This window comes from Heterodontus francisci, chromosome 9 (assembly GCF_036365525.1).
Source record: "Heterodontus francisci isolate sHetFra1 chromosome 9, sHetFra1.hap1, whole genome shotgun sequence".
Classification (NCBI taxonomy): Eukaryota; Metazoa; Chordata; class Chondrichthyes; order Heterodontiformes; family Heterodontidae; genus Heterodontus; species Heterodontus francisci.
Window position 1 is genome coordinate 5,450,734 of NC_090379.1, and position 25,011 is coordinate 5,475,744.

General features: G+C 48.2%; 1 protein-coding gene across 1 annotated transcript in view; it reads left to right on the top strand.

Annotated features, from left to right (window-relative positions):
* Window positions 1-933: 933 nt before the first annotated feature.
* LOC137373552 (nesprin-2-like) overlaps window positions 934-25,011 on the top strand; it is a 126,442-nt gene continuing 102,364 nt past the window's right edge. Inside the window, exons 1-9 of the mRNA XM_068038481.1 lie at window positions 934-1,107; window positions 5,897-6,052; window positions 11,268-11,423; window positions 11,592-11,762; window positions 12,700-12,833; window positions 14,262-14,466; window positions 18,640-18,822; window positions 20,387-20,524; window positions 21,070-21,224. Of these exons, the coding sequence (XP_067894582.1) occupies window positions 940-1,107; window positions 5,897-6,052; window positions 11,268-11,423; window positions 11,592-11,762; window positions 12,700-12,833; window positions 14,262-14,466; window positions 18,640-18,822; window positions 20,387-20,524; window positions 21,070-21,224 (1,466 nt within the window). The 5' untranslated portion in view covers window positions 934-939. The remainder of the gene's footprint in view (window positions 1,108-5,896; window positions 6,053-11,267; window positions 11,424-11,591; window positions 11,763-12,699; window positions 12,834-14,261; window positions 14,467-18,639; window positions 18,823-20,386; window positions 20,525-21,069; window positions 21,225-25,011) is intronic.

Consider the following 25,011-nt stretch of genomic DNA (forward strand, 5'->3'; position numbering starts at 1 on the left):
GAGGGGGAGGGACAGAGAGAGAGACAAAGAGAGATAGAGAGGGAGGGGGGTAGAGAGAGGGGAGAGAGAGATAGAGGGGAGAGAGAGACAGAGAGGGAGGAGAGAGAGATGGGGGAGAGATCGGGGAGGGAGAGATGGGAGAGAGAGGGGGAGATAGAGGGGGGTGGGGGGGGGGGAGGGGAGAGAGAGAGTGGGGGAGGGGAAGAGAGAGAGAGGGGCAGAGAGAGAGACAGAGAGTTGGAGGGGAGGGAGGGGGGTAGAGAGAGGGCGGAGAGAGATAGAGGGGAGAGAGAGACAGAGAGGGGGGGAGAGAGAGGGGGCAGGAGGAGAGAGAGAGAGAGGGGGGAGGGAGAGAGAGAGAGACGGGAGGGAGGGACGGAGAGAGAGAGGGGGAAGAGAGGAGGGAGAGAGAGGGAGCAGGTTTGGGGGCGCCTCTGGCAGTTGCTGCAGACAGGGCTTATCGGCCTGGTTCTGGGTGGGAGCAGGAAGGGGCTGATACTGAGGGGGGAAAACCCCCAATCTGGGGGTTATTTGACTGGTGTTAACTGGTTTTAGGAACAGAATTGCTGGTTGTGGTGATGATATAGGAATGCAGTGGGGGAGGGGGAGGGTCTTGGGTAAAAAGAGTGTCTGATGTGGACTGGGGCGAGGGCAAGTGTTGTGGGTGAGGAGAGGTTGGGTCGAGGCTGCAGGAGGGTCATTGGGGCTGAGGCTTGCTTGAGGGGTCGATGTAGCGAGGATGGATGTGAGAACAGGTAGTGGAGGTAAGTCTGAGGTGGTGAATTGAGGCTGGGGGGTGGAGTGGGGGATGGGGGGTTGATGGGGGGTCGATGGGGGTGACTGGGGGGTCGATGGGGTGATGGGGGTGTTTGAAGGTGGGGAGGCGATGGTTGCTGATTCACTGACCTGTCTCCGGTCTCCATCCTGAAGGATTACAAGATGGATCTGAGCTGCCGACAGCTGACAGTGGATTTTGTGAACCAGTCCGTGCTCCAGATGAGCAGCCAGGACGTGGAGAGTGACCGTTACGGGAAGATGGACTTTGCGGAGAGCCTGGGTTTTCTGAACTCTCAGTGGCAGCGACTGACCCGCCATCTGAATGGGAAGGTTAGTGTGGTCACCGCAGAGACACCCGCCCCTCCCACCAACCTGGCACCCCCCCTTCCCCCCGCCCCAGACCCCCAGCCAGCAGTGTACAGGGATTTCCCCGCCCCCTCCCCCCGGGCAGTGTACAGGGATTCCCCCCCCCCCCCCGCTCCCCCCAGCAGAGTGTACAGGATTCTCCCCCCCCCCCCCCCCCCACCCGCCCCCTCCCCCCAGCAGTGTACAGGGATTCCCCCACCCCTCCCCCGGCAGTGTACAGGGATTCCCCCCCCCCCCCCTCCCCCAGCAGTGTACAGGGATTCCCCCCCCCCCCCGCCCCCTCCCCCAGCAGTGTACAGGGATTTCCCCACCCCTCCCCCTGCAGTGTACAGGGATTTCCCCACCCCCTCCCCCTGCAGTGTACAGGGATTTCCCCACCCCCCCCCCGGCAGTGTACAGGGATTTCCCCCCCCCCCCCCCACCGGCAGTGTACAGGGATTCCCCCCCCCCCCCCCCCCCCGACCTCGGCAGTGTACAGGGATTGCCGTGTGTTAGATACCATCCCTCCAACACAGCCGGGACCAATGAGATTCCAGAGCCCTCGGTTTGTTAATGTCCCAAGAGAAGTTCAGTCTTAGAACATAGAACAGTACAGTACAGCACAGGCCCTTCGGCCCACGATGTTGTGCCGAACCTTTAACCTACTCTAAGATCAAACTAACTACCTACCCTTCATTCTACTATCATCCATGTACCTATCCAAGAGTCGCTTAAATGTCCCTAATGTATCTGCTTCTACTACCACCGCTGGCAGTGCATTCCATGCACCCACCACTCTCTGTGTAAAGAACCTACCTCTGACATCTCCCCGAAACCTTCCACCAATCACCTTAAAATTATGCCCCCTGGTGATAGCCCTTTCCACCCTGGGAAAAAGTCTCTGGCTATCCACTCTATCTATGCCTCTCATCATCTTGTACCCCTCTATCAAGTCACCTCTCATCCTTCTTCGCTCCAATGAGAAAAGCCCTAGCTCCCTCAATCTTTCTTCGTAGGACATGCCCTCCAGTCCAGGCAGCATCCTGGTAAATCTCCTCTGCACCCTCTCTAAAGCTTCCACATTCTTCCTATAATGAGGCGACCAGAACTGAACACAATATTCAAGTGTGATCGAACCAGGGCTTTATAGAGCTGCAGCATAACCTCGCGGCTCTTAAACTCAATCCCCCTGTTAATGAAAGCCAACACACCATCCGCCTTCTTAACAACACTATCAACTTGGGTGGCAACTTTGAGCGATCGATGGACATGGACCCCAAGATCCCTCTGTTCCTCCACACTACCAAGAATCCTGTCTTTAAGCCTGTATTCCACATTCAAAGAACAAAGAACAAAGAAAATTACAGCACAGGAACAGGCCCTTTGGCCCTCCAAGCCTACGCCGATCCAAATCCTCTAACTAAACATGTCGCCTATTTTCTAAGGGTCTGTATCTCTTTACTTCCTGCCCATTCATGTATCTGTCTAGATACATCTTAAAAGACGCTATCGTGCCCGCGTCTACCACCTCCGCTGGCAATGCGTTCCATGCACCCACCACCCTCTGCGTAAAGAACTTTCCACGCATATCCCCCCTAAACTTTTCCCCTTTCACTTTGAACTCGTGTCCCCTTGTAATTGAATCCCCCACTCTGGGAAAAAGCTTCTTGCTATCCACCTTGTCCATACCTCTCATGATTTTGTACACCTCAATCAAGTCCCCCCCTCAACCTCCGTCTTTCTAATGAAAATAATCCTAATCTGTTCAACCTCTCTTCATAGCTAGCGCCCTCCATACCAGGCAACATCCTGGTGAACCTCCTCTGCACTCTCTCCAAAGCATCCACATCCTTTTGGTAATGTGGCGACCAGAACTGCACGCAGTATTCCAAATGTGGCCGAACCAAAGTCCTATACAACTGTAACATGACCTGCCAACTCTTGTACTCAATACCCCGTCCGATGAAGGAAAGCATGCCGTATGCCTTCTTGACCACTCTATTGACCTGCGTTGCCACCTTCAGGGAACAATGGACCTGAACACCCAAATCTCTCTGTACATCAATTTTCCCCAGGACTTTTCCATTTACTGTATAGTTCACTCTTGAATTGGATCTTCCAAAATGCATCACCTCGCATTTGCCCTGATTGAACTCCATCTGCCATTTCTCTGCCCAACTCTCCAGTCTATCTATATTCTGCTGTATTCTCTGACAGTCCCCTTCACTATCTGCTACTCCACCAATCTTAGTGTCGTCTGCAAACTTGCTAATCAGACCACCTATACTTTCCTCCAAATCATTGATGTATATCACAAACAACAGTGGTCCCAGCACGGATCCCTGTGGAACACCACTGGTCACACGTCTCCATTTTGAGAAACTCCCTTCCACTGCTACTCTCTGTCTCCTGTTGCCCAGCCAGTTCTTTATCCATCTAGCTAGTACACCTTGGACCCCATGCGCCTGCACTTTCTCCATCAGCCTACCATGGGGAACCTTATCAAACGCCTTACTGAAGTCCATGTATATGACATCTACAGCCCTTCCCTCATCAATCAACTTTGTCACTTCCTCAAACAATTCTATTAAATTCGACCTTCCAAAATGAATCACTTCACACTTTTCCAGGTTGAACTCCATCTGCCACTTCTCAGCCCAGCTCTGCATCCTGTCAATGTCCCGTTGCAACCTACAACAGCCTTCCACACTACCCACAACTCCACCAACCTTCGTTTCATAGGCAAACTTGCTAACCCAACCTTCCACTTCCTCATCCAAGTCATTTCCAAAATTCACAAAGAGCAGAGGTCCCAGAACAGATCCTTGTGGAACACCACTGGTCACCGAGCTCCAGGCTGAATACTTTCCATCTACTACCACCCTCTGTCTTCTATGGGCCAGCCAATTCTGTATCCAGATAGCCAACTTTCCCTGAATCCCATGCCTCCTTACTTTCTGAATGAGCCTACCATGAGGAACCTTATCAAATGCCTTGCTAAAATGCATATACACCACATCCACTGCTCTTCCTTCATCAATGTGTTTTGTCACATCTTCAAAGAATTCAATAAGGCTTGTGAGGCATGACCTGCCCCTCACAAAGCCATGCTGACATCTCTAATCAAACCATGCTTTTCCAAATAATCATAAATCCTGTCTCTCAGAATCCTCTCCAATAATTTGCCCACTATCGACGTAAGACTGACTGGTCTATAATTCCCAGGGTTATCCCTATTCCTTTTCTTTAACAAGGGAACAACATTTGCCACCCTCCAATCATCCGGTACTACTCCAGTGGACAGTGAAGACGCAAAGATCGTCGCCAAAGGCGCAGCAATCTCCTCCCTCGCTTCCTGTAATATCCTTGGGTATATCCCGTCTGGCCCCGGGAACTTATCTGTCCTCATATCATTCAAAATTTTCAGCACATCCTCCCTCTTAACCTCAACCTGTTCAAGCATATCAGCCTGTTCCAAGCTGTCCTCACAAACGACCAGGTCCCTCTCACTAGTGAATACTGAAGCAAAGTATTCATTTAGGACCTCCCCTACCTCCTCCGACTCCAGGCACAAGTTCCCTCCACTATCCCTGATTGGCCCTACCCTCACTCTGGCCATCCTCTTGTTCCTCACATAAGTGTAGAAGGCGTTGGGATTTTCCTTAATCCTACCTGCCAAGACTTTTTCATGTCCCCTTCTAGCTCTCCTAAGTCCATTCTTCAGTTCCTTCCTGGCTACCTTGTAACCCTCTAGAGCCCTGTCTGATCCTTGCTTCCTCAACCTTAAGTAAGCTTCCTTCTTCCTCTTGACTAGCTGTTCCACATCTCTTGTCATCCAAGGTTCCTTCACCCTACCATCCCTTCCCTGCCTCATCGGGACAAACCTATCCAGCAGTCGCAGCAAGTGCTCCCTAAACAACCTCCACATTTCTGTCGTGCATTTCCCTGAGAACATCTGTTGCCAATTTATGTCAGAGGTAGGTTCTTTACACAGAGAGTGGTGGGTGCGTGGAATGCGCTGCCAGCGGTGGTAGTAGAAGCAGATACGTTAGGGACATTTAAGCGACTCTTGGATAGGTCCCATCTGCTCCTGTCCCTCTCCATGACTATAGTAAAGGTCAGGGAGTTGTGATCGCTATCACCGAAATGCTCTCCCACCGAGAGCTCTGCCACCTGGCCTGGTTCGTTGCTAAGTACCAAGTCCAACATAGCCTCCCCTCTCGTCGGCCTATCTACATATTGAGTCAGGAAACCTTCCTGGACACCTGACAAAAACTGCTCCATCCAAACTATTTGCACTAAGGAGGTTCCAATCAATATTAGGGAAGTTGAAGTCACCCATGACAACAACCCTGTTACTTCTGCACCTTTCCAAAATCTGCCTCCCAATCTGTTCCTCCATGTCTCTGTTGCTATTGGGGGGTCTATAGAAAACTCCCAACAAAGTGACTGCTCCTTTCCTGTTTCTGACTTCCTCCCTTAATGACTCAGTAGACAAACCCTCCTCGACGACCTCCCTTTCTGCAGCTGTGATACTATCCCTGATTAGCAATGCCACTCCCCCACCTCTTTTACCTCCCTCCCTATTCCTTTTGAAACATCTTGTACCATCCCAGTGAACTGGGAGTGGGGAATGAGCAGGAAAGTGGGATTAGACTGTGTAATTAATGGAGGGATATATTGCAGAGATGATGGTCAGAATGGCCTGTTGCTGTCTGTATTGTATGATCTTCCCTCAGACTCGGTTTGTTTTTAATTCTCCCTCTCGCTGCAGATGCTGGACTTGGAGATGCTGCTCGAAAGGTGGATGGAATATGAACGTGTTGTGAAGTCACTGAGCAGCTGGTTCAAGTCCCAAGGAGAGCGTCTGAGGATCGATAGGAAAGCCTGCAGTCACACCGCACTCCTCAACGCACTGTCAAACTGCCAGGTAACGGGGGCTCTGAACACTCACCCCACCAAGTCTAACCTTTGGACGCTACTCTGATCACTGGCCCTGGAGAAGCACAGATACCCCTCCTGGCCCTCGAGGAAACTCAACAACAAATTTCAACTTAACTGCCTGGGTCGTCTTTGGCTACAGCACAGAAAGAGGCCATTCGGCCTGTCATGACTGTGCAGGCTCTCTGCGTCAGCTGGTCCCATTCCCCCACCTCAGTAGGGGAGCATTTCGGGAACAGTGACCATAATTCCATAAGTTTTAAGGTACTTGTGGATAAGGATAAGAGCAGTCCTCGGGTGAAGGTGTTAAGTTGGGGGAAGGCTAATTATAACAATATTAGGCAGGAACTGAAGAATTTAGATTGGGGGCGGCTGTTTGAGGGTAAATCAACATCTGACATGTGGGTGTCTTTCAAACCTCAGTTGATTAGAATCCAGGACCAGCATGTTCCGGTGAGGAAGAAGGATAAGTTTGGCAAGTTTCGGGAACCTTGGATAACGCGGGATATTGTGAGCCTCGTCAAAAAGAAAAAGGAAGCATTCGTAAGGGCTGGAAGGCTAGGAACAGACGAATCCCTTGAGGAATATAAAGACAGTAGGAAGGAATTTAAGCAAGGAGTCAGGAGGGCTAAAGGGGGTCATGAAAAGTCATTGGCAAACAGGATTAAGGAAAATCCCAAGGCTTTTTATACGTCTCTAAAGAGCAAGAGGGTAACTAGGGAAAGGGTTAGCCTGCTCAAGGACAGAGAAGGGAATCTATGTGTGGAGCCAGAGGAAATGGGCAAGGTACGAAATGAATACTTTGCATCAGTATTCACCAAAGAGAAGGACTTAGTGGATGATGAGCCTAGGGAAGGGAGTGTAGATAGTCTCAGTCATCTCATTATCAAAAAGGAGGAGGTGTTGGGTGTCTTGCAAAGCATTGTGGTAGATAAGTCCCCAGATCCTGATGGGATCTACCCCAGAATACTGAGGGAGGCAAGGGAACAAATTGCTGGGGCCTTGACAGAAATCTTTGCTTCCTCATTGGCTACAGGTGAGGACCCAGAGGACTGGATAATAGCCAATGTTGTTCCTTTGTTTAAGAAGGGTAGCAAGGATAATCCAGGAAATTATCGCCACACTACAGAAGGATGTGGAGGCTTTGGAGAGGGTACAGAGGAGGTTTACCAGGATGTTGCCTGGTCTGGAGGGTATTAGCTATGAGGAGAGGTTGGATAAACTCGGATTGTTTTCACTGAAACGATGGAGGTGGAGGGGCAACATGACAGAAGTTTATAAAGTTATGAGTGGCATGGACAGAGTGGATAGTCAGAAGCTTTTTCCCAGGTTGGAACAGTCAGTTACGAGGGGACATAGGTTTAAGGTGAAAGGGGAAAAGTTTAGAGGGGATGTGCAAGGCAAGTTCTTTACACAGAGGTTGGTGAGTGCCTGGAACTTGTTGCCAGGGGAGGTGGTGGAAGCAGGTACCATATGACGTTTAAGAGACATCTTGACAAATACATGAATAGGATGGGAATAAAGGGATACGGACCCCGGAAGTGCAGAAGGTGTTAGTTTAGGCAGGCATCAAGATCGGCACAGGCTTGGAGGGCCGAATGGCCTGTTCCTGTGCTGTACTGTTCTTTGTTCTTTGTTCACTTTTTCCCTCTAGCCCTGCAATTTTTTTCCATTCAGATAATTATCCAATTCCCTTTTGAAAGCCTTGATTGACTCCGCCTCCACCACACTCTCAGGCAGTGCATTCCAGATCCTAAACACTCATTGAACCTGCCTCCACCACACTCTCAGACAGTGCATTCCAGATCCTAAACTCTCACTGAACCTGCCTCCACCACACTCTCAGACAGTGCATTCCAGATCCTAAACACTCACTGAACCTGCCTCCACCACACTCTCAGACAGTGCATTCCAGATCCTAAACACTCACTGAACCTGCCTCCACCACACTCTCAGACAGTGCATTCCAGATCCTAAACACTCACTGAACCTGCCTCCACCACACTCTCAGACAGTGCATTCCAGATCCTAAACACTCACTGAACTTGCCTCCACCACACTCTCAGACAGTGCATTCCAGATCCTAAACACTCATTGAACCTGCCTCCACCACACTCTCAGACAGTGCATTCCAGATCCTAAACTCTCACTGAACCTGCCTCCACCACACTCTCAGACAGTGCATTCCAGATCCTAAACACTCACTGAACCTGCCTCCACCACACTCTCAGACAGTGCATTCCAGATCCTAAACACTCACTGAACCTGCCTCCACCACACTCTCAGACAGTGCATTCCAGATCCTAAACACTCACTGAACCTGCCTCCACCACACTCTCAGACAGTGCATTCCAGATCCTAAACACTCACTGAACCTGCCTCCACCACACTCTCAGACAGTGCATTCCAGATCCTAAACACTCACTGAACCTGCCTCCACCACACTCTCAGACAGTGCATTCCAGATCCTAAACACTCACTGAACCTGCCTCCACCACACTCTCAGACAGTGCATTCCAGATCCTAAACACTCACTGAACCTGCCTCCACCACACTCTCAGACAGTGCATTCCAGATCCTAAACACTCACTGAACCTGCCTCCACCACACTCTCAGACAGTGCATTCCAGATCCTAAACACTCACTGAACCTGCCTCCACCACACTCTCAGACAGTGCATTCCAGATCCTAAACACTCACTGAACCTGCCTCCACCACACTCTCAGACAGTGCATTCCAGATCCTAAACACTCACTGAACCTGCCTCCACCACACTCTCAGACAGTGCATTCCAGATCCTAAACACTCACTGAACCTGCCTCCACCACACTCTCAGACAGTGCATTCCAGATCCTAAACACTCACTGAACCTGCCTCCACCACCCTCTCAGACAGTGCATTCCAGATCCTAAACACTCACTGAACCTGCCTCCACCACCCTCTCAGACAGTGCATTCCAGATCCTAAACACTCACTGAACTTGCCTCCACCACACTCTCAGACAGTGCGTTCCAGATCCTAAACACTCACTGAACCTGCCTCCACCACACTCTCAGACAGTGCATTCCAGATCCTAAACACTCACTGAACCTGCCTCCACCACACTCTCAGACAGTGCGTTCCAGATCCTAAACACTCACTGAACCTGCCTCCACCACACTCTCAGACAGTGCATTCCAGATCCTAAACTCTCACTGAACCTGCCTCCACCACACTCTCAGACAGTGCATTCCAGATCCTAAACACTCACTGAACCTGCATCCACCACACTCTCAGACAGTGCATTCCAGATCCTAAACACTCACTGAACCTGCCTCCACCACACTCTCAGACAGTGCATTCCAGATCCTAAACACTCACTGAACCTGCCTCCACCACACTCTCAGACAGTGCATTCCAGATCCTAAACACTCAGTGTGTAAATAACTTTTTCCTCATGTCACTGTTGCTTCTTTTGCCAATCATCTTAAATCGATGTTCTCTTGTTCTGGATCCGTCCGCCAATGGGAACAGTTTCTCTCTATCTACTCTGTCCAGACCCCTCATGATTTTGAACACCTCCATCAAATCTCCTCTCAACCTTCTCTTCTCTAAGATCCTCACCTCTCCTAGACCAGCAGCCCCTCCCTGACAGGGAAGCTGTCGCTGCTGCTTATCCCACACCCAGGCCTCCAGTTTAAATAGCAGATCTGTCTATTTAAAGAGGATACTTGGAACGAGTGCCCTGCTTAAAAGATCAAGTTTTGGATTTGTCTAGAAGGCAGCGAGGTCAGAGGAGATGATGTCATTCTTCTCATTTCAGCTGCCCCTTACCCTGTTTCAGATTCAGGAATTAAAATCAGAATCTAATCGAATGGCTCGGTTGGTTTATATATAGAATAACAGATACCCGGAGGTGGGGATGTTCGCTGATGATTGCACAATGTTCAGTACTATGCACGACACCTCAGATACTGAAGCAGCCCATAACATCCAGCCTTGGGCTGATAAGTGGCAAGTAACATTCGCGCCACACAAGTGCCAGGCAATGACCATCTCCAATAAGAGAGAATCTAACCATCTCCCCTTGACATTCAACGGCATTACCATCGCTGAATCCCCCACTATCAACATCCTAGGGGGTTACCATTGACCAGAAACTGAACTGGAGTAGCCATATAAATACCGTGGCTACAAGAGCAGGTCAGAGGCTAGGAATCCTGAGGCGAGTAACTCACCTCCTGACTCCCCAAAGCCTGTCCACCATCTACAAGGCACAAGTCAGGAGTGTGTTGGAATACTCTCCACTTGCCTGGATGGGTGCAGCTCCAACAACACTCAAGAAGCTCAACACCATCCAGGACAAAGCGGCCCGCTTGATTGGCACACCATCTACAAACATTCACTCCCTCCAACACCGACGCACAGTGGCAGCAGTGTGTACCATCTACAAGATGCACTGCAGCAACGCACCAAAGCTGCTTCGACAGCACCTTCCAAACCCGCGACCTCTACCAACTAGAAGGACAAGGGCAGTAAAGCCTGGCTCAGGTGTAAAATTAAATCCCGACCCGGGTCCAACCCAACAACAGCCAAACTGAATGCGACCCGGGCCTGAGTCCTTTAATTTTTTCAAATGCCCGACCCGAACCCGACACATGTAGTCGGGTCTGGTTGAGTAGCTCGGTTTTACTGCTGAGTGTGGAGTCTGGACTGCATGTTTCCCGCCTTGACGTCCTAAATGTTCATTTGAAGATTACTTCCTGGTCCTGGAGCAAGGCAGCACTGTCCAAGTCCAGCCCGACCCGAGCCACACGTCGTCGGGTTTGGGTCGGGTATCCATGCTTTAAAGGGCAGCAGATGAATGAGAACACCACCACCTGCAAGTTCCCCTGCAAGCCACACAGCATCCTGACTTGGAACTATATCACCGTTCTATCACTCTGGCTGGGTCAAAATCCTGGAACTCCCTTCCGAACAGCACTAACGCCCACATCCCATGAATAAATTAAAAAAAAGTTACAGGCTGGAAGCTAATCAAAGGGTTCAGGGGGTTTATATATAGAATAATAGATACCATGAAGTGAGTTACAGACTGGAGTCTAATCAAGGGGTTAGATGATGGCTGTCTATTGTGTATGGGTCATTTAAACAGTCGCCTTATAGAGGAGATCATGTCGAATGAAGAGTGATGATGATTGATGAAGGTATCACTGTGCCATCAGGAACTCAGCGAGAGTCTGAAGGTGAAAGAGACAGAGTTGGAAAGACTGCGAGAGACAGTTCCCCTGGCGACAGGGAGCATTGTCCCAGAAACGCTGATCAACACCACAAAGAAACTGGACCAACTGCATGACTCCTGGAGGAATCTGGACACTGAGGTAGAACAGAATTGCATTGTGTTTTGGGTACATATTGAGTTGGGGTCTGTTGAGAGGGAGATTCATCATGGAGCATAATGTTCGAGTCAAGCCCCAGTTAATCAGTCAGGGGTTTATGGTAACTCATGCACTTTTCACACACTGAAAGTCTTTCCATGTGGTCTATAGGTGACTCAGCTGCACTCCATTCTCACCTCCCGGTTACAGCTGTGGACAACATACCAAGACTCATATGAGGAAGTTAACGGGAATATTCTGAGGGCTGGCTACTCCCTGGAACACTGCACGCCTCTCTCCAGTTCGCTGGAAGCTGTTCGGATTCAGGTGGAGAGCCTGCAGGTCAGTACTTTCTATACCTAGAAGTTGTGCTAAATCTTTATAAATCACTGGTTAGAATTGTTGGTAGAATTGGCCTTTATAGCCACTCCAGGCGCTACTTCACAAACCACTGACCACCTCCAGGCGCTTACCTATTGTCTCTCGAGGCAAGGAGGCCAAAGAAGACTGGTTAGGCCCCAGCCTGAGTACCGTGGCCAACTCTAGGCACCACACTTTAGGAAGGATGTCAATACTTGGAGAGGGCGCAGAGGAGATTTACTAGAATGGTTCCAGGGATGAGGGACTTCAGCTACGCAGAGAGACTGGAGAAGCTGGGATTGCTCTCCTTGGAGCAGAGAGGGTTCAGGGGAGATTTAATCGAGGTGTTCAAAATCACGAAGGGTTTTGATAGAGTAAATAAGGAGAAACTATTTCCAGTGGCAGGAGGGTTGGTAACCAGAGGACACATTTAAGATCATTGGCAAAAGAACCAGAGGGAGAGACGAGAATGTTTTTACACAGCGAATTGTTTTGATCTGGAACGCGCTGCCTGAAAGGGCAGTGGTAGCAGATTCAATAGTAACTTTCAAAAGAGAACTGATAAATACTTGAAGGGGAATAATTTCCAGGGATATGGGGAAAGAGCAGGGGAGTGGAACCAATTGGACAACTCTTTCAAAGAGCCAGCACAGACACAATGGGTAGAATGGCCTCCTGCTGTGCTGTAAGATTCTATGATTTAACACAGAGTTCTTTTCCAGTATTTGAGAAAAACACATACCCAGTAGCTCAAGCAGAGATCTCAGTCAATGTTCCCTGTACGCTGAGGGGCCACATACTTAACTAAATCACCTGCACACTCCAAATAAATTACTGGGAGCATGGATCGGAACACTGTGCAGGATTAATATGTTGGACTAGCAGACTCGTTTCAGCTTTCTCACCTTACTCTTCACAGGCTGTACAGGACATGATAGAGTGTGGGGAGGACAGCTGCAGGGAATTCCAGGAGGCTTCAGAGAAGCTAACAGAGCAATGTAACCCTCCACTGGCACAACTACTCAAAAAGAAGTGCGAGGACACGCGTAACAGGTACGAGATCAGCAGTGGTGCAGGTACCAACAGCTCCCCGTCTCCCAGTCTGCAAATGTATGTGTGATACTGAGCAACACAGTCAAGGTAGAGGCATGCTATATTGTGTGGCCTGTGCTGAGTTTGCTCACCTCAGTCTGGGTAGCAACAGGTGAGTTACAATTTACCTGGGTTAGGTGGGGGAAGAAATAACCTGATTACTGGCCAGTGAGAGTCAGCACCTTCAGGAGAGGAGGGGACCCGTACCCCAGTGAGAGTCAGCACCTTCAGGAGAGGAGGGGACCCGTACCCCAGTGAGAGTCAGCACCTTCAGGAGAGGAGGGGACCCGTACCCCAGTGAGAGTCAGCACCTTCAGGAGAGGAGGGGACCCGTACCCCAGTGAGAGTCAGCACTTTCAGGAGAGGAGGGGACCCGTACCCCAGTGAGAGTCAGCACCTTCAGGAGAGGAGGGGACCCGTACCCCAGTGAGAGTCAGCACCTTCAGGAGAGGAGGGGACCTGTACCCCAGTGAGAGTCAGCACCTTCAGGAGAGGAGGGGACCCGTACCCCAGTGAGAGTCAGCACCTTCAGGAGAGGAGGGGACCCGTACCCCAGTGAGAGTCAGCACCTTCAGGAGAGGAGGGGACCCGTACCCCAGTGAGAGTCAGCACTTTCAGGAGAGGAGGGGACCCGTACCCCAGTGAGAGTCAGCACCTTCAGGAGAGGAGGGGACCCGTACCCCAGTGAGAGTCAGCACCTTCAGGAGAGGAGGGGACCTGTACCCCAGTGAGAGTCAGCACCTTCAGGAGAGGAGGGGACCTGTACCCCAGTGAGAGTCAGCACCTTCAGGAGAGGAGGGGACCCGTACCCCAGTGAGAGTCAGCACCTTCAGGAGAGGAGGGGACCCGTACCCCAGTGAGAGTCAGCACTTTCAGGAGAGGAGGGGACCTGTACCCCAGTGAGAGTCAGCACCTTCAGGAGAGGAGGGGACCCGTACCCCAGTGAGAGTCAGCACCTTCAGGAGAGGAGGGGACCCGTACCCCAGTGAGAGTCAGCACTTTCAGGAGAGGAGGGGACCCGTACCCCAGTGAGAGTCAGCACCTTCAGGAGAGGAGGGGACCCGTACCCCAGTGAGAGTCAGCACCTTCAGGAGAGGAGAGGACCCGTACCCCAATGAGAGGCAGCACCTTCAGGAGAGGAGGGGAACCATACCCCAATGAGAGTCCGCACCTTCAGGAGAGGAGGGGAACCATACCCCAATGAGAGTCAGCACCTTCAGGAGAGGAGGGGACCCGTAATCCAGTGAGAGTCAGCACCTTCAGGAGAGGAGGGGGGAAATGGGAGGACGGGGAAGAAGAGTGAATATAAATGGTGAGTGTGCCAGTGGTGGAAGGTCTTGTCTGTTGGTTGTGATGGGATGGTTTAATGGCCTGTTTCTCTGGTTCCAGGTGGCTGCATGTTAACCTGGACGTTGCGGAGCAGCTTCACTCAGCTCGCACTGTGTTCCAGCTCTGGAAGCAGTTCAGTGACATGTACCGCTCTGCTCAGGCCAAGGTAAAGTGCAGCGAGACGGGTTGCTGGCAGCTGCTAGCGAAGGTGTCAGCGGAGAACAGTAACCAGGACAGACTGCAGTCCTGGCTTGTGGAGGCACAGGTCAGAGCTCGGGAAACACATTTGGTTTTGTGTTCTTTTAAAATTGAAGACTATGTGGCTACTCAGATAATGTTGACGAGTTTGCTGTTTTTATAAGGCTGCAGTGCGATTGGGCAATTCCAGGTGTGAGGTGTTAACATTGTAATATTTTTTAACACGTGGAAGATTTTAGAGGATGATCACATCTATTCTAAATTCATTGCGGTCGGTGTTAACATTTGGACAGTTGCCCATCCATTACGACAACCAAGAGGCTCGAGCTGTTTTGAGGCCTGGGCCTCACTTAGGTAAAACCAGCAAGCTGCCCGCCCCAAGCAGGCGTCCTGATACAGACCAGCACAATAGCAGGTGGCCTGGGCAGCGCCCGTCCAGTTTGGAGAGGGTATCAGCATCAGCACTCCAGATGGTTTCTGTGGGGCTCAGAACCAGAGTTCTGATTTAAAACTTACCCATTTAGTGCTTCGATGGTTCCATCAAGAGTAAAACTGGTCGGAAATTGGTCGGAGGTCAGAAGATTGTGAAAATTTTAGAAACCAGCAAAGGATGACTTTAAAAACGTGAGAATTTAGAATGAGAGTAAACGAGCAAGAAATATAAAAACAGTCAGAGCTTCCACAGGTATATAAAAAGGCAGAGAGTAGCTAAAGTAAGTGTTGGTTCCTTAGAGGATGAGACTGGGGAATTAATAATGGGAAACAAGGAAATGGCAGAGAATTTGAAGAGGTATTTTGTATCTGTCTTAATGGTAGAAGAGACTGAAAGCATCGCAAGCATAGTCGAAGATTAAGGCCAATAGGGGAGGATGGAACTTGAAACTATCACTAGAGAAAAGGTACCAGGAAAACTAATGGGATTAAAGACTGACAAGTCCCCTGGACCTGATGGCCTGCATCCTTGGGTCCTGAAAGAAGTGGCTGAAGTGGATGCATTGGTTGCAATCTTCCAAAATTCCCTAGATCTGGAAAGATCCCAGCAGATTGGAAAACCGCAAATGTAACATCTCTATTCGGGTGGGAGGTGCGACGCGACAGAAAACAGGAAACTATAGGCCAGTTAGCCTAACAACTACCATTGGGTAAATGCTAGAATCCATTATTAAGGATGTAGTCGCAGGACATTTAGAAAATCATAATGCAATCAGGCAGAGTCAACAAGGTATTGTGAAAGGGAAATTGTGTTGGACGAGTTTGTTTGTGTTCTTTGAGGATGTAACAAGCAGGGTGGATCAAGGGGAACCAGTAGATGTAATCTATTTGAATTTCCAAAAGGCATTTGATAATGTGCCACATAAAAGGTTACTACACAAGCTAAGAGCTCGGTGTTGGGGGCATTAAATTAGCATGAATAGAGGATTGGCTAACTAACAGGAAACAGAGAGCCATGATAAATGGGACATATTCAGGTTGGCAAACTGAAACTAGTAGAGTGCCACAGGGATCAGCGCTGGGTCCTCAACTATTTACAATCTATAGTAATGACTTGGATGAAGGGACCGAGTGTATGGAACCCAAATTTTCTGATATGAATATAAGTGGGAAAGCAAGTTGTGAGGAGGATGCAAAGGGCTGAGTTTCATTCTGGTGACGGCGGTCCCAGTAGTGGGTGGGAGGCGGGGGGGATACCTTGCCTCGGCCCTCTGTTGGACCACCGTCACAATTCCATGTTGGGCAGCCAATTAACTGCACACTGTCGGGAATGCTATCCCTTTAAGGGACGAGCTCCCATCTCCAAGAGCTGCCACAAGGAGCAGTGGCCACTTCCAGTACTGCAGGAGGCCCGATAGCATGGAGGATGTCAGAGACTCTGGGAGTCAGGGTCGTTGGGGCCATTCAGGTCGGCCCTAGTGATGGGATGCGGTCGAGGGGGTTGGTGAGGATTGTTGGGGGGGGTGGGGGGCGGGTTGTCCCGAGTGTGCAGCTCTCCAGGGGCCCTGGATTGCCCCCAAAGGAGGGACCCTATCCCCCGAGTAATTGGCCACTTAAGGCCTTCCATTGGCCTGGGGCGGAATGACCATCCCCGTCTCTGACTAAATTGGAAGGTGTGGGAAAGGCGACGGGCACTCCACCCCCCAGTCTTCCCACAGAATTTTATGGGGCTCCCCACTTCCACTCCCATCCCTAGGGGACTTATAAAATTCAGCCCAGTGAGTCTGTACAGGGATATAGATAGGTTAAGTGAATGGGGAAATATCTGGCAGATAGAGTATAATGTGGGAAAATATGGGGTTAACTTTGGCAGGAAGAATAGAAAATCAGAATACTATTTACATACAGAATGCTGTAATACAGAGAGATTTGTCTGTCCTTCAACATGAATCACAAAAAGTCAGTATGCAGGTACGACAAGTCATTAGGAAGGCAAATGGAATGTTGGCCTTTATTGCAAGGGGAATGGAGTATAAAAGTAGAGAAGTCTTGCTACAACTGTACAGGGTGTTGGTGAGACCACACCTACAGTGTACAGTTCTGGTCTGCTTATTTAAGGAGGGATATACTTGCTTTTGAGGCAGTTCAGAGAAGGTTCACTAGGCTGATTCCTGGGATGAAGAGAGGTGCCTTATGAGGAAAGGGTGAGCAGTTTGGGCCTATTCTCATTGGAGTTTTGAAGAATGAGAGGTGATCTTATGGAAACATATAAGATTCTGAGGGGGCTTGACAGGGTAGATGTTATAGAGGATGTTTCCCCTCGTGGGGGAATCTAGAACTAGGGGACACAATTAAGGCGACTCCCATTTAAGACGGAGGTGAGGAGGAATTTCTTCCCTGAGGGTCATTAATCTTTGGAATTCTCTTCCCCAGAGGGCAGTGGAGGTTGGGTCACTGAATATATTCAAGGCTGAGCTCGATAGATTTTGGATCTACAAGGAAGTCACATGTTATGAGGGGGAGCGGCAGGCAGGAAAGTGGAGTTAAGGCCACAATCAGATTAGCCGTGATTCTTACTGAATGGCGGAGCAGGCTCGAGGGGCTGAATGGCCTTCTCCTGCTCCTATTTTTTGTCTTCATGATCTTATGAAGGAATATCTTCTGTGATTTGTTCTGGTTCTGTTCCCGGATTAATAATACAGGGAATGTGAGTTCCAATCCCACTGTGGACAGTTTGAGAAATTAACTTCTATTTTTTTTAAATCTGGAAATAAAAAGCTGGTCTCAGTTAAAAAAAAGTGACCATGAAGCTGTTGGATTGTCGCATAAACCCAACTAGTTCATTGATGTCCTTTGGGGAAGGAAGCCTGCTGTTCTTAACCAGAAGGGTCGATATGTGACTCCAATCCTCATACCAATGTGGTTGATTTGTTCAGTGCCCTCTGAACTATCTTAGTAAGACACTCAGTTGTATCAAATCGAGTACAGCCAGGGATGGGCAATAACGTGGGCCTTGTCACCAACATCCTCATAAACAAATGTGATTGAGGACAGGTCAGGCCTGTATACACTCTGCTGAAACCTGAACATGCAGAGGAGCCAGTATAGGAGTGCAGAACGTGCTAGTGTGCTGGCCTGCTGCTGGGGTTCACCCCACAAGTGCTGGTCTCCTGCTGGAGTATACCCCGCAGGGGCTGGTCTCCTGTTGGTGTACGTCCCGCAGGGGCTGGTCACCTGTTGGGGTACGTCCCGCAGGGGCTGGTCTCCTGTTGGTGTACGTCCCGCAGGGGCTGGTCTCCTGTTGGGGTACGTCCCGCAGGGGCTGGTCTCCTGTTGGGGTACGTCCCGCAGGGGCTGGTCTCCTGTTGGGGTACGTCCCGCAGGGGCTGGTCTCCTGTTGGGGTACGTCCCGCAGGGGCTGGTCTCCTGTTGGGGTACGTCCCGCAGGGGGTGGTCTCCTGTTGGGGTACGTCCCGCAGGGGCTGGTCTCCTGTTGGGGTACGTCCCGCAGGGGCTGGTCTCCTGTTGGGGTACGTCCCGCAGGGGCTGGTCTGCTGTTGGGGTACGTCCCGCAGGGGCTGGTCTCCTCTTGGGATACGTCCCGCAGGGGCTGGTCTGCTGTTGGGGTACGTCCCACAGGGGCTGGTCTCCTGCTGGGGTACGTCCCGCAGGGGCTGGTCTCCTGCTGGGGTACGTCCCGCAGGGGCTGGTTTCTTGCTCCAGTCAGTGGTGCATCTACAAAGCTTGACTGTTATTCGCTCCATTTTCTGTTGGTACTCATTGAAGTCCTTTAATAATTTGTTTAAAGGAATCAGTAAGTGAGCTCAGGACACTACAGGAGGATATTTCACCCGTGTGTGTAGCTGCAGATGAATTGGCCACACGGATGGACACCTCGTCGTCTGTGGCCCTTCAATCAGATAGTCGCTATCTGTCGGGGAAAGTGTCCCATCTGGAGGCGTTAATGTCTCTGCAGATACCAGACATTCAGGTAGAATCACTAACAGCTAATCTCAATGCTCACTGAGCAGAGGAACTTGTGTTCAATGTAATGCGCTATTTTATATAACCATTGTATATCACACTGCAATACACGATTATATATAACCATTGTATATCACACTGCAATACGCGATTATATATAACCATTGTATATCACACTGCAATACGCGATTATATATAACCATTGTATATCACACTGCAATACGCTATTATATATAACCATTATAAATCACACTGCAATACGCGATTATATATAACCATTGTATATCACACTGCAATACGTGATTATATATGACCATTGTATATCACACTGCAATACGCGATTATATATAACCATTGTATATCACACTGCAATACGCTATTATATATAACCATTATAAATCACACTGCAATACGCGATTATATATAACCATTATATATCACACTGCAATACGCGATTATATATAACCATTGTATATCACACTGCAATACGCTATTATATATAACCATTATATATCACACTGCAATACGCGATTATATATAACCATTGTATATCACACTGCAATACGCTATTATATATAACCATTATATATCACACTGCAATACGCGATTATATATAACCATTGTATATCACACTGCAATACGCTATTATATATAACCATTATATATCACACTGCAATACGCGATTATATATAACCATTATAAATCACACTGCAATACGCTATTATATATAACCATTGTATAAATCACACTGCAATACGCGATTATATATAACCATTATGTAAATCACACTGCAATACGCGATTATATATAACCATTGTATATCACACTGCAATACGCGATTATATATAACCATTATATATCACACTGCAATACGCTATTATATATAACCATTGTATATCACACTGCAATACGCGATTATATATAACCATTATATATCACACTGCAATACGCGATTATATATAACCATTGTATATCACACTGCAATACGCGATTATATATAACCATTATATATCACACTGCAATACGCTATTATATATAACCATTGTATATCACACTGCAATACGCGATTATATATAACCATTATATATCACACTGCAATACGCGATTATATATAACCATTATAAATCACACTGCAATACGCGATTATATATAGGAGCCATTATATATCTCACTGCAATGCATTATTGTATGTAGCACCCTTAGAATAACATAATATTATGCTTTTATCTATATTTCTACACTATTGTACATTATATGTAATCCTAATTTAAATTATATGTTATAGATATATGTGTACAATACATAAATTATTGTTCATTATATACAACATCTTGCTCTAGGCGTTACAAGGGACAGGTATTTAAATATATAAATTGATCTCACCACTTATTACATATGCAGTGTCTGTTCATTATAAATGACCCTACCCCCTCTGCTGGGTCCACCGATGTCCTGGGGGCTGTTAGCACCTCTTGGTAACAGTCTACCCTGAATAAGACTGCAGTTACCAGCTGAACTCAGTTCTCTTCCCTGACCAGTCTGTTTATATCTTCCTATGACACGTGTGACAGGGCTTGTTGGAGCAGCACGAGGAATTCCATAGAAGTTTACTCGCCCTGGAGACTTTGGTGAATGAGTCAGAGGAGGTTCTGAAATCGGACGACTCCAGCAAAGAGGAAGCAGAACAGACCCACATGGAGATAGTGAAGGTACATGCGACTATTCCCACCTGTCAGTTAATAGCTAGAGTATCTGTTGCACTGGTTTCTCTTCCTGCTCCTGCACCGTTACTTCTGGTGTTCCCAATGATCTATCCTTGGCTTCCTCCTATTTCTCAGATACACGTTGCCCCTCAGCGAAATCATCCGAAAACACTGTCATTTTCCACATGTACGCTGATGACACCCAGCTCTACCTCACCCCCACCTCTCTCAACTCCTCCACTGCTGCTAAATTGTCAGACTGCTTATCTGACATCTGGTACTGAATGAACAGAAACTTCCTCCAATTAAATATGGGGAAGACTGAAGCCATTGTCTTCAGTTCCTGCTACGAAGTCCCTTCCCTAGCTCCTCTCCCTGGTAACTGTCTGAGGCTGAACAAGACTGTCAGCAACCTTGTTGTAATATTTGACATAACCTTCTGACTCAGAGCGACTGACGGTAAACGACTGAGGGCTTCCTCCGAGTGTGACTGCATTAATAGCGAACCCTTCCCTCCACCTCTTCTCCCTGTAATTTTACCTTTGTTACAGGACCAGCTGCTGAGGTTGAGCAGCGCTTCAGTGCATCTGGAGACTTTGAAGCACCTCAGCTACCGGCTGCCGCTCAGCGACCTGGATTACAGGAGAGTTCAGGCCCTGAACCAACAGTGGGAGCAGGCACGTGCAACAGCTCTGGACAGGTGCAGGTACTTACAACTCGGCCAGCGGTTGTCTCGCTGTCTCCTGCAGCATAGATTCACCACGATGATAAGTCAGGGATAAAACGGTTAAATTCCGAGGGCAGCTTCAGAGAATCGTAGAATGATATAGAAGATGACTAATTGGACCTGTGTCAGCTTTTTAAAAGAGCTATCAATGATCCCACTCCCCTGTGCTCTTTCCCCATAGCCCTGCGCAGGCCACACTGGGATTCTCTTGCGTATGGGACGGGTGATCTAATTGAGGCGTTTAAAGTGATTAAAGGATTTGATAGGGTAGATAGAGAGAAACTATTTCCTCTGGTGGGTGGGGGCAATCCAGAACAAGGGGGCACAATCTTTAAATTAGAGCTCGGCTGTTCAGGGGTGATGTCAGGAAGTACGCCTTCACATAAAGGGGAGTGGGAATCTGGAACTTTCTCCCCTAAAAAGCTATTGAGGCCGGTGGGGGGTGGGGGGGTCAATTGAAAATTTCAAAACTCATATTGATAGATTTTTGTTGGGTAAGGGGATTAATCACCGAACAAAGGCAGCGAAATGGAGTTAAGATGCAAATCAGCCATAGTCTGATTGAATGGTGCTATAGACTCGAGGGGCTGAATGGTCTTCTGTTCCTATGTTCCTACAACTTATCTACATTCCAAACTGCACAGAGTTTAGGGGAGAGCCCCTGACCCAGGGACCCTGCCCATCCACCCACCTCCCTCCTTAATTGTTATTTATTCCTGCGATGCAGGCAGACTGACAAGACTGCTATTTATTGCCCAACTCTCCTGGTGGGGGTGGGTCTTCCCGAGCCACTGGTGGTGGATTTGATACAAACTGAGAGTCTTGATCTCTTCAGCAGGCAGTTAAGAGTCAGCCATGTTGGTATTGGGGCTGGAGTCACACATGGGCCCAGACCAGGTACATAAAAACATAGAAATTACTTGACAGAAAAATACTATCTCGTTCACCTTCTATCATCCTGGTATCACATGCTGCAATGATGATGGAGTTATTGACTAATCAATGATCAATCTCTATCAATGAGTCCATAACAGACCCAGACATGAGGTGAAGGAAACCCCCAGTGGTGGAGAGCTTAGGTGCAAAGTCACTTTTCACCCCTAAGGGTAAATGTGACACAAAACTGGGTGTGTTGTGAGGAGGATGCAGAGAGGTCTCAGGGTGATTTGGACGAGTTAAGTGAGTGGGCTAATGCATGGCAGATGCAGTATAATGTGGATAAATGTGAGGTTATCCACTTTGGTAGCAAAAACAGGAAGGCACATTATCATCTGAACGGCTATAAACTGAGAGATGGGAATATGCAGCGAGACCTGGGTGTTCTCGTACACCAGTCGCTGAAGGTAAGCATGCAGGTGCAACAGGCGGTAAAAAAGGCAAATGGTATGTTGGCCTTCATAGCGAGAGGATTCGAGTACAGGATCAGGGATGTCTTGCTGCAATTATACAGGGCCTTGGTTGGGCCACATCTGGAGTATTGTGTGCAGTTTTGGTCTCCTTATCTGAGGAAGGATGTTCTTGCTATAGAGGGAGTGCAGCAAAGGTTTACCAGACTGATTCCTGGGATGGCAGGACTGACGTATGAGGAGAGATTTGAGTCGGTTAGGATTATATTCGCTGGAGTTCAGAAGAGTGAGGGGGGATCTCATAGAAATCTTTAAAATTCTAACAGGCCTTGACAGGGTAGATGCAGGAAGGATGTTCCCGATGGTGGGGGAGTCCAGAACCAGGGGTCATAGTCTAAGGATACAAGGTAAACCTTTCAGGACTGAGATGAGGAGAAATTTCTTCACCCAGAGAGTGGTGAGCCTGTGGAATTCGCTACCACAGAAAGCAGTTGAGGCCAAAACATTGTATGTTTTCAAGAAGGAGTTAGATATAGCTCTTGGGTTTAAAGGGATCAAAGGATATGGGGCGAAAGCGGGAACAGGTTACTGAGTTGGATGATCAGCCATGATCATAATGAATGGCGGAGCAGGCGTGAAGGGCAGAATGGCCTACTCCTGCTCCTATTTTGTATGTTTCCTTCCCTAAAGGACGTTAGTGAGCCATTTGGATTTTTTCCACAATCCAACAGCTTCATGGTCACGTTCTAGATTTTGTTTAAGTGAAGTCAAATTCTCAAACTGCCCTGGTGGAATTTGAACTCACATTCTCTGCATTATTAGTCCAGCAACAACCACTACTGTACTGTACCCGAGCAGTAATCCTATATCTCAGGTCTTCAGTTCTTGTGTTAAAGTGATGTTAGATTGTGAACCTTTCCCAAGCTCCAGGTTTGAATCTCTCCAATCAGGTTTCTACCCCCTGCCGCAGTACCAAAACTGCTCTTATCAAAGTCACAAATTAGATTAGATTAGAGATACAGCACTGAAACAGGCCCTTCGGCCCACCGAGTCTGTGTCGAACATCAACCACCCATTTATACTAATCCTACATTAATCCCATATTCCTACCAAACATCCCCACCTGTCCCTATATTTCCCTACCACCTACCTATACTAGTGACAATTTATAATGGCCAATTTACCTATCAACCTGCAAGTCTTTTGGCTTGTGGGAGGAAACCGGAGCACCCGGAGAAAACTCACGCAGACACAGGGAGAACTTGCAAACTCCACACAGGCAGTACCCGGAATCGAACCCGGGTCCCTGGAGCTGTGAGGCTGCGGTGCTAACCACTGCGCCACTGTGCCGCCCTAATGACGTCCAATGTGACTGTGACAAAGGTAAACTTCCGTCATCATCCTTCTCAACCTGGCTACAGCCTTTGACACAGTTGACCACAGCATCCTCCTCCAACACCTCTCCATTGTTGTTCAGTATGATAGAATTTCACATTCAGTTTGAGGGTGAGAAGTTTGGATTTGAAACTTGTGTCTTAAACTTAAACAAAGGCAATTACAAGGGTATGAAGACAGAGTTGGTTAAAGTAGTCTGGGAAAATAAGTTAAAAGGTAAGATAGGAAAGAAGCAGTGGATAGCATTTGAGGAGATGCTTTATAATTCTGAACAAAGATATATTCCATTGAGAAAGAAAGTGCGTCCTTCACAGAGCCTATCGGTGGCTAACTAAGGAAATTAAGGATCATATTAAATTGAAAGAAATGGCCTACAATACTGCGAAGAAGAGTGGTAGGTCAGAACATTGGGAACATTTGAGAAATCAGCAAAAGATGACTTAAAAGAAAATAGCGAGGGAGAAATTAGAGTATAAGGGCAAACTAGCAAGAAATATAAATACAGATAGTAAAAGCTTCTACAAATATGTAAAAAGGAAGAGAGTAACTAAAGAGAATGTGACTGGGGAATTAATAATGGGAAACAAGGAAATGGCAGAGACTTTGAGCAAGTATTTTTTATTTGTCTTCACATTAGAAGATGCAGGAAAGCATGCCAAGAATAGCAGAAAATCAAGAGGCAAAAGGGAGGAACTTAAAACAATCGATTTCACTCAAGAAAAAGTACCAGGAAAACTACTGGGACGAAAGGCTGACAAGTCCCCTGGACCTGATGGCCTGCATCCTAGGGTCTTAAAAGAAGTGGCTGCAGAGATAGTGAATGCATTGGTTGTAATCTTCCAAAGATCCCAGCGGATTTGAAAACCCCAAATGTAACACCTCTATTCAGGGGGCGCGACGCGACTATAGGAAACTATAGGCCAGTTAGCCTAACATCTGTCATTTGGAAAATGCTGGAATCCATTATTAAGGAAGTAGTAGCAGGACATTTAGAAATCATAATGCAATCAGGCAGAGTCAACATG